Source organism: Cynocephalus volans, chromosome 16 (genome assembly GCF_027409185.1).
Source record: "Cynocephalus volans isolate mCynVol1 chromosome 16, mCynVol1.pri, whole genome shotgun sequence".
In the NCBI taxonomy this organism is placed as follows: Eukaryota; Metazoa; Chordata; class Mammalia; order Dermoptera; family Cynocephalidae; genus Cynocephalus; species Cynocephalus volans.
The window spans coordinates 3,402,981-3,419,614 of record NC_084475.1 but is presented as its reverse complement, the minus strand read 5'-3'; the positions used below and the strand labels follow the sequence as shown (position 1 = coordinate 3,419,614).

At 35.5% G+C, this 16,634-nt stretch overlaps 1 protein-coding gene across 6 annotated transcripts in view; it reads left to right on the top strand.

Annotated features, from left to right (window-relative positions):
* Window positions 1-16,634, top strand: part of BPTF (bromodomain PHD finger transcription factor) — a 137,274-nt gene that overhangs the window by 80,348 nt on the left and 40,292 nt on the right. For all 6 annotated transcript variants that reach the window (XM_063080310.1, XM_063080312.1, XM_063080314.1 and 3 more), the window contains 6 exons: window positions 3,847-3,976; window positions 4,391-4,529; window positions 7,551-7,730; window positions 8,816-11,123; window positions 15,365-15,489; window positions 16,044-16,172. In XM_063080310.1, the coding sequence (XP_062936380.1) occupies window positions 3,847-3,976; window positions 4,391-4,529; window positions 7,551-7,730; window positions 8,816-11,123; window positions 15,365-15,489; window positions 16,044-16,172 (3,011 nt within the window). The remainder of the gene's footprint in view (window positions 1-3,846; window positions 3,977-4,390; window positions 4,530-7,550; window positions 7,731-8,815; window positions 11,124-15,364; window positions 15,490-16,043; window positions 16,173-16,634) is intronic.

Genomic DNA, 16,634 nt, shown 5'->3' with positions numbered 1-16,634 from the left:
TCCAGGCTACCAGCAGTAGCAAAGATTTCTTTTTTTTGTGACCCGTATTTACCGATTGCAACCCCTGGCTTGGTGTCGCCCGCACCACGCTCAGCCAGTGAGCGCACCAGCTATTCCTATATAGGATCCGAACCCGCGGCCTTGGCGCTCCCAGCGCCGCACTCTCCCGAGTGAGCCACGGGGTCGGCCCAGTAGCAAAGATTTCTGCCCCACAAACAGGAGTGAGCTCACTGAGCCACTGCCGTTCCCCATAAGGATTGTCTTGGTGGCTGTAAGAACAACAGAATTTTACTCTGGGGTAGGTTGGCATCACAGATTAGCTGTGATTCCACCTCCCTGGCCTGGCATCCTCAGCAAAGTGAAGCCTTTGTATTTGGTGGTAAGAAAGGACCTGTTTACCTTGTGAACACCAAGAGCACAAATTGAGCTCCCAGAATGTCTCTGCACTAGCTCTCCACACAGTGCTCCATTCCTGGCCATTCACTGTCAGCAAAGATGGCTCAGTTGTGCTAGACCTGGCCTTTCAGAGGTGTGTAGAAGCCAAGCCCACAGAAGCTCTCTGAAAAATGCTACTTGGTCCTGGTGTAGTCACTGTCTCCTTCCTCCCGTAGGCTGAGACTAGACTCTCAGGTTATTCCCTTTGCTGCGCCTGCAGAGCTCATCCCACTTCCTGGTTCTGAGAGTGCTGGCAAATGGATGGTATTTGAGTCAGGAAGTTAGTTCCATGTAAGACACCACTCCCTTTCCCCTCCTCCCATCATTGACAAGAATCCGTAAGAGCCTTATGGAGTTGTGTGCAGTTAATAGGCCTGAACTCTCAGCCTGGGGGAGGGTGCATTCTGGGGTCCTATAGTCATAGGTACACAAAGACCTCTTAAAAGTTGGGAGGGAAGGAAGGAGTGGGGGGTGTGGAGATGAAAAGAATGAAATTCTCTCCCACATCTTTTCAGCACCACTACCCCAAGGTGACAGGTCTCTTCTTTTCACATAGCTGTGCATAAGAAATTGACTATATCTGGTTAGGGTGTGATAAGAGTAATTCTTCTACTAGAGGTTTTAGAGACAGAAGCTTCTCTATAGGTTTTGGTTTAGTCTCTGTTTATGAAAAATATTCCCATTCATGAAAATCTAATCACCTAAATGTAGAGCCTCACCACAGGTCTGCGCATTACTAGTAGGTGCAGTGAAAACTTTTCCTGCCTGAGAAAAGAGTATGACCTATGCCTTACATCTAATGATCAAGTTGGACCTTCCTTCCTGACCCTTCCTCTCACCAGGGAGCCCTACGGCGGCCCTTTCTCTGTGGATGTGGATGTAGGAAGCCTAAATTCTGTTTGTGGACCCTGTGAAGGTTTTAAAATTCCTAGTACTAGCAAGAATCAGAAATATTGGTTGATAAAATAAAAGTTCAGATTTGTTGTTCTTTGGAAGGAAAAAACTCTGGAAATAAAGTATCCTTTAATAGGGCACTGGTTCAGTAAATTATGTCAATGCAGTGGTATACTTTTTAATTCTTTTAAAAAGATCTGTGTATCTGACATAGCAAGATCTTTTAGCGCAGTTATTCATTGGTTAAAAACTAGTGTGTGTGTATTGTCATAAAGAGATACATAAATGCTGGCATATGAATGAAGTATTTCAGGAATAAATCACAAATATTTGTTATGTGGAGACATGGGGAAAGGATAGCACTTTTTGTCCTCTTTGATTTTTCCCATTATCGAATTGTACATCTAGTTATTTTTGTCAGTTGGGGTTGTTTGGGTTGTAGGTTGAGATTTGGTCATCCTAACTGAGTATTGCTTTTTTATCTTTTTTTGTTTATTTTTCAAAGTTAAATGTAATTTCTGCCTTTCTATCCATGTATTATTATTTTTTATCAAGTAAAACATATATAATGTAAGAATTTCCACTTTAAGCATTTTTAAACATACAGTTGCATGGAGTTAATTACATTCACAGTGCTGTGTAACTACTACCTCTATCTATTTCTAAAAGTTTTTATCATCTTAAACATAAACTCTGTACCCATCAAGCAATAACTTCCCATTATTCCTTCCCACCCTGTTTTGGCAACCTCTAATCTACTTCTGTCTCTGAACATTTTTTTTTCTATTTAATTTATTTTTTCTTAATTGACCCATGATAATTGTATATATTTATGGAGTACAATATGATATTTGAGTCAATTTATACTATGTGCAATGATCATATCAAGGTGTTTAGCATATCCATCACCTCAAACATTTGTCATCTCTTTATATTGGGAACATTAAACATCCTCTCAATTAGCTACTTGAAGTTATACAGCAATTTGTTGTTGGCTGTAGTCTCCCTATAAATGCTATAGAACACTAGATCTTATTCTTCCTGTCCCTCTACAATTTTGTATCCAGTGACCATCTCTCCCTCTCCCCCCTTCCTTCCTCCCCTTACTGGTCTCTAGTAATCACTATTCTACACTCTGTTTTTATAAGATCAACTTTTTTAGCTTCCACATGAGTGAGAACATGTGGTATTTCTCTTTGTGCCTAGTTTATTTCACTAAACATAATTTTCTCCAAGCTCATCCATATTGCTGCAAATGGCAGAATTTCATTCTTTTTTATGATGAGTGGTTTTCTGTTGTGTATATATGCCACATTTCTTTATCCAGTCATCTGTTGATGGACATTTAGGTTGGTTCCTACTATTGGATATTGTGAATAGAGCTGCGATAAACATGGGAGTGCAGGTGTCCCTTCAACTTGATTTCCATTCCTTTGGATATATACCCAGTAGTGAGATTGCTGGATCATATGGTAGTTTTCTATCTGTAGTTGTTTGAGAAGTCTCCATACTGTTTTCCATAATGGCTGTACTAATTTACATTCCTACCAACAAGGAATAAAAGTTTCCCTTTCTCTGCATCCTAGTCAGCATTTGTTATTTTCTATCTTTTAAATGATAGTCATTCTAACTGGGGTGAGATAATATCTCATTGTGTTTTTGATTTGCATTTCTCTGACAGTTAGTGATGTTGAGCATTTTTTCATTTACCCATTGGCCATTTATATATTTTCCTTTGAGAAATTTCTGTTCATCTCCTTTGCCCTTTTTAATTGGATTATTTGGGGTTTTTTTCTATTGAGTTGTTTGAGTTCTTTGTAAATTCTGGATATTAATCCCTTGTTAGATGCATAGTTTGCAAATATTTTATCCCATTCTACAGGTTGTCTTTTCACTGTTGTTTCCTTTGCTGTGCAGAAGCTTTTTAGTTTGATATAATCACATTTGTTTGTTTTTGCTTTTGTTTCCTATGCTTTAGAAGTCTTATTAATAAAATCTTTGCCCAGTCCTATTTCCTGAAATGTTTCCCCTGTGCTTCTTCTAGAAGTTTTATATTTGGGGATCTTACATTTAAATCTTTAATCTGTTTTGAGTTGATTTTGATATATGGTGAGATATAGGGGTCTGGTTTCCCTCTTCTGCATGTGGATCTCCAATTTTCCCAGCACCATTAATTGAAGAAACTGTCCTTTCCCCAGTGTATGTTCTTGGCTCCTTTATCAAAAATCAGTTAGCTATAGGCACGTGGATTTATTTCTGAATTCTCTCTTCTGTTCCATTGGTCTATATGTCTGTTTTTGTGCCAGTACCTTGTGTTTTGATTACTATAGCTTTGTAGTATATATTTGAAGTCACAGAGTGTGATGCCCCCACTTTATTCTTTTTGCTCAGGACTGCTTTTGCTGTTTGGGTCTCTTTTTCTTTCATATAAATTTTATAATTGTTTTTCCTGTTCTGTGAAGTATGTTACTGGTAATTTGATAGGGATTGCATTAAATCTGTACTTTGTATTCTTAGGTTACACAGGATGACATCTATTGAAAGAGAAGAGAAGGAGAAAGTTAAAAAAAAGGAGAAAAAACAAGAAGAGGAAGAAACAATGCAGCAAGCTACATGGGTAAAATATACATTTCCAGTTAAACATCAGGTAATTTTGTTATAAGCTTTTAAAATAGTATTAGCCATTTCTGAAACTTTTATTCTGCATCTTTGAACACTCAATAATTTTGTTTTACTCTTGATGTAATCTTTTAATTAATATAGTTGGGACAAAGTACATCTTCCTGGCAATTTTATAAGCATAGGTTTATCATAGTAGAACATAAGAGTGTTATGAGACCAATTTGTTGAAACTGTTATAAAACTGAAATTGTGTTAAATTTTACATATTAGAAAGGAGTATTGAGTTCTTTCATAAATCTTTAATTTCTAGTGAAAATTGATTGGTAAAATTTAATTAACTTGCCTGTTAACCTTGTTTGGTAAAAATGTATAAAACCACACATGCTTTATAGGCATTATCATTCTTGTTGTTTAATCACAGTGCTTTCATTTATACCAGGTTTGGAAACAAAAAGGAGAGGAGTACAGAGTAACAGGATATGGTGGTTGGAACTGGATTAGTAAAACTCATGTTTATAGGTTTGTTCCTAAATTGCCAGGCAATACTAATGTGAATTACAGAAAGTCAGTAGAAGGAAGTAAGTAAATTGAAGTTATTTTTTTCTGTGTAATTGTTTCTGATTTGTATTATTTCTTATAAATTTGTAATATGTTGACCATATTTTAGATAAGTGTTTTTCTGAAATTTTTAATAATATGTGCAAAATTACTAATGTAGTTTACAAATTCTAAAGTTTTAAAAATTACCTTTATTCATAGGATTTTTATATCTAGGATTTAACGATTATAGAATAGAACTTGTATTTTACAAAAGGCCTCAGCCACCTGAGAAATGTTTTCCAAAATCTTAAATTCAGTACTGATTGACTTCTCAAGGAATCACATATCTGGTAATTCAACCATTACTGCACATAAAAAACCGGAAGGGAAGTTTTAGAGGTTTCCATAACATTGTCAGATAAATGAGCTATTCAGTTTTTACTATTAGCTAAAAAACTTTAGAGTTTATTTTTTATTTATTTTATTTTTATTTTTTGGCAGCTGGCTGATATAGAGATCAAACCCTGGACGTTGGTGCTATCAGCAACATGCTCTAACCGAGTTAACTGACCAGCCCAGACCATGTATTTTTAAACTCCTGTTAGATGAGCAAATTATTTAATGGCAATGCTAAGTGATATATTGAAGTTCACACAGATACGGAGTGGTAGAACCCAGGCTAGAACCCCTGACTCCTGGCTTCCATTGCCCTTTTTCCTGTCTACCATGTGGACTCTCCTTTGTTACCTAAGCAATTTTCAAAAGCAATTCTGTTAGCTACATAATATAATTTGCTAATTTACACTGTGATGTGCTCTTTCCTATGAAACCTATGTGAGGGGATTATATAGTGCATGATAAGTGATGTGTACTTACCTAGCTAACCGATTTGGCTTCTTTGTGAATGGTCCTTATGAAACCTAGACTGGTAGATTTGTGAAACTGTTGATATGGGAAAGTTATCATTGGTTTATCTTTTAACAGGAAAAATATGTTTTTTATAAGGCTCACTGGAATTTGTTTTTGTAGGGCCTAGGAACATCTTGGATATAGTAGATGCTCAATAAATAAATAATATTTACTAAATAGAAATATTCAGTAGTCAATTCTATTATTATTTAATTATAGTCACACTTAATATACATTATAGTAAATTCCAAAAGATCATTACAGTTTCTTTTATTACCATCACTCCACTTACCCATGTGGTGCTTAGAATTATAGAGAGCCTATTGTTGAATTATATCTAACCTGGTTTGACCTGTGTAATAAAATCCAGATGATTAGTATACAGAATATTTTTACTCTTGCAGATTTGTTTTATAACCACTTTCCTTAGCATAGGGTTATTTTATTGTTCAAATGCTGGGCCTTCATCTAGGCAGGTACCAAGTTGGTCTTTTTTGGTCTTTTCCTCCCAGATGATAGCAGGGAAGAAAGCATCAGTGCTCATTGTCCAGGGATCTGGGCTTAGTTTAACTACAGAATAGGAATTAGAGTGAAGGCAGTCATAGCCACAAATTAATAATGTCAGAACTCTTGGTCCCTATAATAATGGCTAATCTAGTCTGATGGTGTGATGGAGGTACAAGTGTGCTGAAAAACAGGGAGAAACACAGTTGAGGGAACACTCGACTTGGCGTCAGAAGAGCAGAGTGTTAGATTGTTTGGATGCTGACTGTATGTGCCTTATCTCTAACCTCTAGCATAGCTCTAAAACTATGCATTTTTGTTGCATGTTCAGTTTAGGCTTCAGTAAAGGATAAGTATGATATTCTTTATGGCAAGAAGACCTTTAGTATGGAGTTAAACATTTTATAGTTGTCTCTTTTAAATATCAGGATTCTTATAGCTTTTAGATGGGGTTGCCACTGCCGTATAAAGCTCTTTTTGAGCCACTGAAAAACATCAAAAAAAAGTTGCCGAGTTGTATGATCAAATCCTATCACTCTCATTTCAATTGTTGCTTCCTACTTTTTTTTTATCCTACCGTGTTTTAAACCAAAACCCAGAAATCGTGTTATTTCACCAAAAGAAGTTTAGTATGTATCTCTAACTGAAATGAACAATTTTTTTTCCTATAATCATCATGCCATTATCACATTTCAACAAATTAACAATAATTAACAAATTAATCATCTGATTCTCAGCTCATTTTGCAATTGCCATAGTTGTCCTAGAGATACCTTTTTACTGTTGGCAGTAAATCAGGTATAGACAAGGCCACACATTGCATTTGGTTATTTCTCTTAAATCTTTTAGTCTGTGATAGAGGCTTAAGTGTTCTTAACCTGGAGTCCACAGGTAAACTTGAAGAGGTCCAAGAGACCATTAAAATAGATTACAAAAGTTTGTATAAATACATTTTTTCTAGGTAGAGGATCATAGCATTTATCCAATTCTTATAGGGTTCTGTGACATAAAGTATGTTAGTTAGGAACCAGTGATGCAGACTTCTGGAATCATTGAGATTATATTTCGTAAACAAAGTTTTCTGAAACACATCTAAAATATGGTCATTTCTTTTATGCTTTAGGTCAGCCAGGCATATAAGAAAGTATATGGTGGCAGAGAATAGAACAGTGGGTGGTCACCAGAGACTGGGTAGGGGATGGGGAGACGTTGGTCAACAAGTACAGTTGGATAGGAGGAATAAGTTCTGGTGTTCTGTTGCACACTAAGATGACTGTGGTTACTAGTAAGGTATTATGTATTAAAAATAGAAGATAGGTTTTGAATGTTCTTTCCATAAAGAAATGATAAGTGCAGGAGGTGATGTATATGCTAAATACCATGATTTGATCATAATTCAACACATACGTATTGAAACATCAAAATGTACCCTCATAAATAATGTGCAATTACATTGTGTCAACTTTTAAAAATTAAAAAATTTTTTAAAAAATTTAAAAAGTATATGGTATCTTTAACTTTTGTTTTAATAAAAAATAACAAAATATAACTTGCTGGAAAATACTTGATTATTTCCACTAAACTAGATATATTAAGTTGCTAATATTGGAAATACCTTTAATTACCATACACATGGTTCTTTTTAGCCAAAAGTAATATGGATGAAAATACAGATGAATCAGATAAAAGAAAAAGTCCACGAAGCCCCCCCAAAATAAAAACAGAGCCTGATTCTGAGAAAGAAGAGGTAAAAGATTCAGATGCTGCAAAAAGAGCAGACCAAAGTGAAATGGATATCTCAAAGATTACTGAGAAGAAGGACCAAGGTAAGGAGAGTGGAGCAAGGAGGGTAGCCTGGGGGTGATAAGAGTGCACTGGATCAGGTTCCCACAACAGGTACTGCATTGTCTTTTTTTGATAACAGCTTTATTGAAATATAATTTATATACCATACAATACCCAATTAAAGTGTAAATTGGGTGGTTTTTAGTGTATGCACAGAATTGTTTAACCATTACGACAACCAATTTAGAACATTTTCATCACCCCAAAAGGAAGCCTCATACCCATAAGCAGTTACTTCCCAATCCCTTTCCAAATGCTCCCAGCCCACCAATCTACTTTCTGTCTATGCATTTGCCTATTTTAGACATTCTGTATAAATGGAATTAGACAATATGTGGCCCTTTGTGGCTGGCTTCTTTCACTTAGCATAATATTTTCAAGATTCATCCCTGTTGTAGTGGGTATCAGTGCTTTATTCCTTTTTATTTCTGAATAATATTCCATTTTATGAATGTGCTGCATTTTGTTTATCCATTCATCAGCTGATGGATATTTGGGCTGTTTTCACTTTTTGGCTAGTAAGAATTATGCTGTTATGAACATTCACATACAAGTCTTTTTGTGGACATATGTTTTCACTTCTTTTGGAAATATACATAGGAGTGGAATTATGGGATCATATGGTAACTTTTTGATTAACCTTTGAGGAATTTACATTGTATTCTATAAAAAGTGGTTTTTTTTAAAACTAGGTAAGCTAGGTAATGCATGCGCCTAAAGATATTGTATAACTATAAAAGACTACAAAATCTTACATGAAGGTACTGATGTGTGCAGTAGTCTTTCACATAATAATTTTTCATTATGTCATTTCATCATTTTTAGATACTAAGAATGAGGATATTTAAATATTTGGCATATGTGTGTTTTGTGACCTTTTATTAAGTTTACCCCTGTCCATTGACCTGTTTTAATTACATATGAGGAACTTTGAAATATGTAGATATTTAAAATTAACCTCAGAGTGAAAATAAGAAAAATAGGTACCTTTAGAAATTAAAATATTCTCATGAATTCCTCATTCCAGAGCAAAAATTACATTTATATAACTGTCTTTGTTTTACAGATGTAAAAGAACTTTTAGATTCTGACAATGACAAATCCTTCAAGGAAGAACCAATGGAAATAGATGATGATGTGAAAACAGAGGCACATATAAATTGTCAGGAAAGTTCTCAAGTAGATGTGGTCAATGTCAGTGAGGGTTTTCATCTAAGGACTAGTTATAAAAAGAAAATAAAATCATCCAAACTAGATGGACTTCTTGAAAGGAGAATTAAACAGTTTACACTGGAAGAAAAACAGCGCCTCGAAAAAATGAAGTTGGAGGGTGGAATTAAGGGTATAGGAAAGACTTCTGCAAATACCTTAAAAGGTCTCTCCGAGTCATCAGTAATAACAAAAGCAAAAGAAGGGTGTCAAAGTGACTTGCTTATACAAGAACAAAGCCTTAATGCAAGTAGTGATATATCTGAGGACTTGATTCAGGGATGTTCACAAAGTGATTCCTCAGTTCTTGGGATCAGTGATTCTAGTCATACCACAAACAAACTTTATCCAAAAGATGAAGTGTTAGATGATGTCTCCATTCAGAGCCCAGAGACAAACTGTCGGAAACAAAATTCTGTTGAAAATGACATAGAAGTTAATGTCTCTGAGCCTGCCAGTAAAGGCCAGGAACCCAGTAAAATTATAACAGAAGGAAGTGATTTTTTCATTGATGACTCTAAACTAGCCAAAGTAGGTGATATTGGTACTTTGATCTATAAGAAAAAAAAACCACATATGCTGGAGGATAATGACACCATTATTTTTCCTTCCAAGAGCTCTTTACTGCCATCACTACCTAAAAGTTCCAGTGACAGAGATGCTCCATCTCTGTCAAAAGCAATGGACTTTGAAGGAAAACTGGGATGTGACTCTGAATATAATAGCACTTTGGAAAATAGTTCTGATACTCTGTCGATTCAGGATAGCAGTGAAGAAGATATGATCGTTCAGAACAGCAATGAAAGTATTTCTGAACAATTCCTAACTCAAGAACAAGTTATCACAGGCTTGGAGCCAGTGAAATATGAGTTTGTTTCTGATAAGTCAACTGGAAACTGTGATGCCAGGCTGCAGGGTAAGGTAACAGAAGCAAATGGTAAAAAACCAAGTCAACAGCAAAAGTCAGAGGAGAGACCAGTTAAGAAATGTATTGATCAAATAAATGTGAAAAATATCACTGATAAAAAGAATAATGAAAATCGAGAGTCTGAAAAGAAGGGACAGAAAACAAGTACATTTCAAATAAATGGAAAAGATAATAAATCTAAAGTGTATTTGAAAGATGAATGCTTGAAAGAAATCTCTGAGAGTAAAGTAGTAAGTGGTAATGGTGAACCAAAAGTTAATAATATAAATAAAATAATTCCTGAAAATGATATTAAGTCCCTGACTGTTAAAGAATCTACTGTAAAGCCATTCATTAATGGTGATGTCATTATGGAAGATTTTAATGAAAAAAACTCGGAAACAAAATCGCATTTACTGAATTCTTCAGATGCTGAAAGTGACTACCGAGATAGCCTTGAGACCCTGCCATCAACCAAAGAGTCTGACAGTACACAGACTAGCACGCCTCCACCATCTTGTCCAGAAAGCAATTCAGTAAATCAGGTAGAAGATATGGAAATTGAAACCTCAGAAGTTAAGAAAGTTACTCCATCACCTATTACTTCTGGGGAGGAATCTAATCTCAGTAATGATTTTATTGATGAAAATGGTCTGCCCACCAACAAAGATGAAAATGTCAATGGAGAATCTAAAAGAAAAACAGTCATCACAGAAGTCACCACAATGACATCCACAGTGGCCACAGAATCAAAAACCGTGATCAAGGTAGCAAAAGGTGATAAGCAAACTGTGGTCTCTTCTACAGAAAATTGTGCCAAATCCACTGTCACAACCACCACTACAACAGTAACAAAACATTCCACACCTTCCACAGGCAGCAGTGTGGACATCATCTCTGTAAAGGAGCAGAGCAAGACCGTGGTCACCACAACAGTGACAGACTCACTGACCACTGCAGGAGGCACACTGGTAACATCGATGACTGTGAGCAAAGAGTATTCCACAAGAGACAAAGTGAAACTGATGAAATTTACAAGACCAAAGAAGACTCGCTCAGGTACAGCTCTGCCGTCCTATAGAAAGTTTATTACCAAGAGCAGCAAGAAGAGCATATTTGTTTTACCTAATGATGAGTTAAAAAAGTTGGCCAGAAAAGGAGGAATCCGAGAAGTCCCTTATTTTAATTACAATGCAAAACCTGCCTTGGATATATGGCCATATCCCTCTCCTAGACCAACCTTTGGTATCACTTGGAGGTATGTACTTTAAAATGTATTTTGGGGAGCGAGAAAATTTTTAAAGAATTATTTCATAAGGGTATCTCTTAAAATCTTCTTAAAAGAATATCTTTTTAAAAATGAGATAACAGATAAGACAGGGAAGCATATATTTAATGGCCAAAGTTAATTATGGAACTAAAATACAGAAAACTTCGAACTCAGCCAGCTGGTAGGTACTGAAGTTTATGTGGGGAAAAATGTTTAAAGACTTAAAATTTACGGGAACCCTTTAAAATTAAATTCAGTTTTAACTTTCACAAGACAAAAAGAACATGTCAAATGTGGATTTTGTGGTCTAATTTTCCAAGTTATTGCCATGTATTTGCTCTGGGAACAAGATAATCACAGAATTGGCTAATCAGCACCTTTCTGGAATGTTTGTATCTTCTATTAGGTAATTCATAAACACATAAGACTAGGAAACATGCCTGTAAATTTCATGAATGTGGAAATCTTCCTAATGTAATTTATTTGCATGATAAACATTTGTTTTTGAGTTCTCTGTTATTTATGTAAGAAAAGGTAGTCTCTAAGATTCCTTAGGAATTTTTTAAAATCCAGAAACAGTCCTAATTTAAAATTTTCTGGGCACTTTAGATTTGGGGGATGAGTCGTAAGTACAATGTTGGCAGTTGTAAAATCATGTAGTTTTATACTGGGAAAGGACTTAGAAATCCTCATCTTTTATAAATGTACAATAGTTTGCCTCTGGCTACATAGGGACAGAGTTAGGAATAGTGCCCAGTTTTCCTAAATCCCAGTCTAATATTTTATCTGCTGTCACATTTCACAAATTTGTCCTTGCTTTGTCCGTTTTCATGTCTTTGTCTTTATCTTTTCACCCTCGTGGTATGGAACATAAACATTGAAAACGTAAGAGTTCTAGGAACGTGCTTAGAAATCAGGGTTGATCTCAGTGGCAGTTAGATTTTGCTAGGATCCTGAAATTATTATTTTAGCAAGTTACTGAGCAGACTTCATTTCTCTTCAGGCTTCATCTCTGTGTGTCTTTTAATATGTTTCCAATTTCTTTGAGTTAAAATCACACCTTTTTGGTTTCCTTTATATTGCTATCAGCTAGTATTAGAAAAGACCCAAAAAAAAAAAAAAAAATGTAAATAAGTACTCTCTATAAAGGAATTAATTTATTAATACAACTAGTCATAGTTTGTTTGACCAAGTTTTTTATAACTCATCTTTTGATTTTAAATAAAATATCATCACTCCATTACACATTCAATAGAGACAGCTGAAAAGTACAATTTCTCTGCAGGGCCTGCAATGAAGGATTTGCAGAATCCTGCAGGGAATCAAGGAACTCTTCATTACAGTTCATGGATTTGTAGGATTACTCTGCACTTTTCTGCTTTCTTCATTGAGAGCGGTCCCAAAATGTATCCTTGACTGTCCTGCAGGTAACTTCTTTCCCACTGGAAAAGTTACTGTGTACCAATACTTTAATTAATATGACTTAGCAGTTGTGGAGGCCGACCTTTCTGCTGTTTTCTATTCTGAAACAGAAGGGAGGCTCAACTGGGAAGCACTTTTCTCTGAACTCTCGAAGAAAACTAGTCACCAGTCCTAATCCAAGTGTTGCTTGGGGCCCTTTTCTGTACAGCTGGGTTTCAGGATCCTTGTATTATTATGTTTTAATATGCTCTGCGGCACAATTTGTTTAGTTAATTTCTCATTTTTTAATGGAAGGAAATAACTTCCTGTACATTTAAACAGATATTGCCTTCAAATACTTGCTAATGTCTTAATTTGCTGAAGTTGAGAGAAACATCCCTTCTGTCTAATGGAGGCATGGGTAAATATGTAAATTATTCTCAACTTTAGAATGCATTTTTAAAAAACATATCACTGTAAAAACCATGCGTGTGAAATGCATTTTTATACTAACACTTGAATAAAATATGTCTGATGCTTCGAGTAGGAGCTAAGAATACCAAAGGTGCATGTATGATCTTTATTAACTTAATGATAAGACTGAGCAACATTTGAAAAGTGAAATTTTTCTCATAGACTCATTAGGGCTTTTTCCCCTCTACACTGTCCATTCCCTTCTACGCTTTTCCCCAGGCCCTGATTCTGTGTTTCCTTATCACTTGGAACTGGTAGTTGTCCTCCACAGTGCTGCCAGAAGGATGCTTTCAAAATGCCCATCTATCTCGTGAATATTCTGACTGAGGCGAGGGACTTGCTAACTACTGCAGGGAGAAGAGGGGAAAGCATTTGTCACCTGTAGATCACATCTGTGAGAAGTACTTCCCTTTACAACCTATTCAATACTGGATAGTTTCGGAGGCCTTAGTACATAGCCTTTCCTGCTCTTTTTTAATTCTTCAACTTGGTGCAGCACATTCTGGCTTCCGCCTTCCTCTCTTGTGCCAGCTTCATCTCTTTCTGCACTTCCACCTCTCTTCTTTCCAGCCATAACATACTGGATATGGTTTCTGGGAAGAAGTGCACACTCTTGCACTCTTACCTCCTTAGCATATGTGTGCCCTTTGCTTTTGGTCAGCCAGGCCCACACCGTTAACTTGTCCTTTGAGACTCCAGCAAAGCTCTGGTCCCCACCCCTGAGCCCAATCAGATGTCTGTGCCTTTCATTTTCCTTTCTTTCAGTTCTTTGAGAACACAGAGAAAGATTCTAATTCACTTCTGTGTCCACATCTCCTTTCACATAGACCAATCCATAGAAGACACTCAAATATTTTTTGAATGAGCCGACTGATATATTCGTGGTAATTCATGAGGTGTGTTCCTCCCCTGGTGTTATTTCCATTTTAAAATCGGGGTGCCTTAAAGTTATTGTTTGACCATAGAGAGTGATGAGGGGGGAGAAGAAAAAGAATGAGAACAAATTTTCTTTCCAAGTAGATGTTCATATGCTTTCTCCATGAGACTAGAGTTCCCTAGGAATTTCTATAGGGTGTGGTCTGAAAGTGACAGACACTTCCCCCTCTTGGTACATCCCCGCACTAGTTAACATTTCCCCTCTAAGAGTTGTCCTATCTTGGTCAAAGGATTCATAGTGTGATAACACAACAAAGAATGTCACAAGTGGAAATGGGAAGTTAAGAAGCTGCAATAACTTTTTGGCTAGTGCTTTCCCTTTCCCACACTGTTCATTTTTTCAACGTAATGCTAACAGGAGAAAGCATTGCCTTTCAAATGCAAAGTTGTGTAAGATTTATCTTCTACCTCTGTTAGAGGAGGAAACTATTTTCATTTTATAGGCTTTCTCTACACTGTAATCAACCAGTATATTTATTTAAGTAGTATGAAAATGTCAGCAAAGTATTTAATTGAAGATCCTAATAAGAGAATTGATAGCCTAAAACTGCTTTAAAATGTTTTATAGTGAATTCTATTTTAGGACATGATATTCATTGCAGTTGAGTACATTTACTTTGAAATGTGTTTTTGGTGCTATTTTAAAAGAATGTCTAAATTATTCAATAACTTAACCCTCAATGCTTAGGAAAAAACAGAGACTTCTTTGTTACCTGATTAGTAACTAATACAGTATTGTCCTTTTTCTAATGATGTTCTATTTTTCATTGTAGGATTCCAAAACTACACTAATATTGTAAAAGTTTTATTATATTAGTAGTATTCATCATCCAGTAGTTCATGCTTTGAGGAACCACCATTTGGATATAAAATTTTGTGTCCATTTGGAAAGGTCTTATTTGATTTGCAAGGGTTTTTGGTTTTGTTTTGCTTTTTGAGAAAATTTAAACATTTTCAGTTTTTTTATTTTAGCAAAAATTAATCAGTCAAGATTTTATGCTTCTTCAAAACTCCTTTATCACGTTTAGTAACATAATTATATATTTCTCTATATTTGCTTTTTATAAATTTTCTAACATATTTTGGAATTAGGTTTAATTTATATAAAGTTCTTATAAATAATTTATAAATTATTGCCATATCAACCCTACAATGAAACATGCTCACTTTACAAATTTATGTGGCATTTGAAGTGAATATAGACCCTTTAAGTTGTTAGATGCATGTTACGCCTGTGAACAAAAAAGCCCTTCTTTTAAGAGACATATAATGCCATAAATTGTACAAAACCATATTATGAATACTGAAGTCATAATGAGGACAGGAAACATAATCCTTTGGTTTAGTTGAGTGTGTGTTTGTAGCATATATATACACACACACATATATGTATAATTTTTCTTGGGCTTTTCTTTCAGGTATAGACTTCAGACTGTAAAGTCCTTAGCTGGAGTGAGCTTGATGTTACGGTTACTGTGGGCGAGTTTGAGATGGGATGACATGGCAGCCAAGGCTCCTCCAGGAGGAGGGACTACCCGGACAGGTAAGAAGGGGTTATTTTCTAATTTAAGTTTAAAAGATAAAATTACTTGACTGTTCATTTAATTTTAAGCATCTCTGTTATTTATTAAAATAAAATGCTTATGTTTTAAAAATACAGCTTTGCTGATGTTTGGCACATGCTATAAAATCCTGGGGGCCAGGGGGAGGGTTCAGATTATAAGGTGAGTCATTTATGCATGAACCAGTCCACATTTAAAAAATATATTTATTATTTCAGACTCTAAGTCATTGAAACTGAGACTTCTAGAACCTGCACTTGCTGCTTCTGTCCTAGGGTTTTTATTATTTTGACTAAGTACTGCCACCAGGAGCTAAGCTCCACTTAACAGCATTTTATTCAGTTTACACATTTTCAGTGAGGAAGAAGCCCAGTATTGTTGCAGCCTAGCAGTGATCCTATAGTTATTAATTAATCAAATGCTTCCAAAAGTTTATTTCATGTTTGTCTATTTTTTAAAGTACCAGATGTTGTACCTTTTTAGTCTCTCAGTGCTTTAGGAGGTTATTAATACTATGTGATTTAAATCACCATAGAAACATCTGAAACTGAAATCACAACAACAGAAATAATTAAGCGGCGAGACGTTGGTCCTTATGGCATTCGATCAGAATATTGTATCAGGAAAATCATTTGCCCTATTGGAGTTCCAGAAGCACCAAAAGGTAAGGAAAAAAATAATTCTATTCTTTTATTATTGACCTGTTAGCTTTATCTTTTATGAATTGAAATTTGATTATAATTGTTTCCTCAACTCTATTCAATTTTTGAAAAAGGTATTTTTTCACTACTATTATATTTGAAAAATGATATTTAAGTAATGTTCACATCAAGATTCCATTAGGCAAACATTGATGCCTGCAGGTACTGTGCCAAACCCTTGTAGGGGGCAAAGGGGTATAATAATACCTTTTGTAATTAAGATGTTGGGGCGTTGATTGATACCAGGCCATCAACTCCAAGAGGGCAGTCGCCTAGTCTGTCTTGTTTGTTGCAGTCCTGGCATCTAGAGCAGAGTCTGACTTATAGGTGATCAGTAAAGGTTTGTTGACTCAAGGGTTAAAACTGTTGTGAAATACATAAGTGCTCTGGGTAGAAATAATCTAAGAGGCATAAAGAGGTACTCA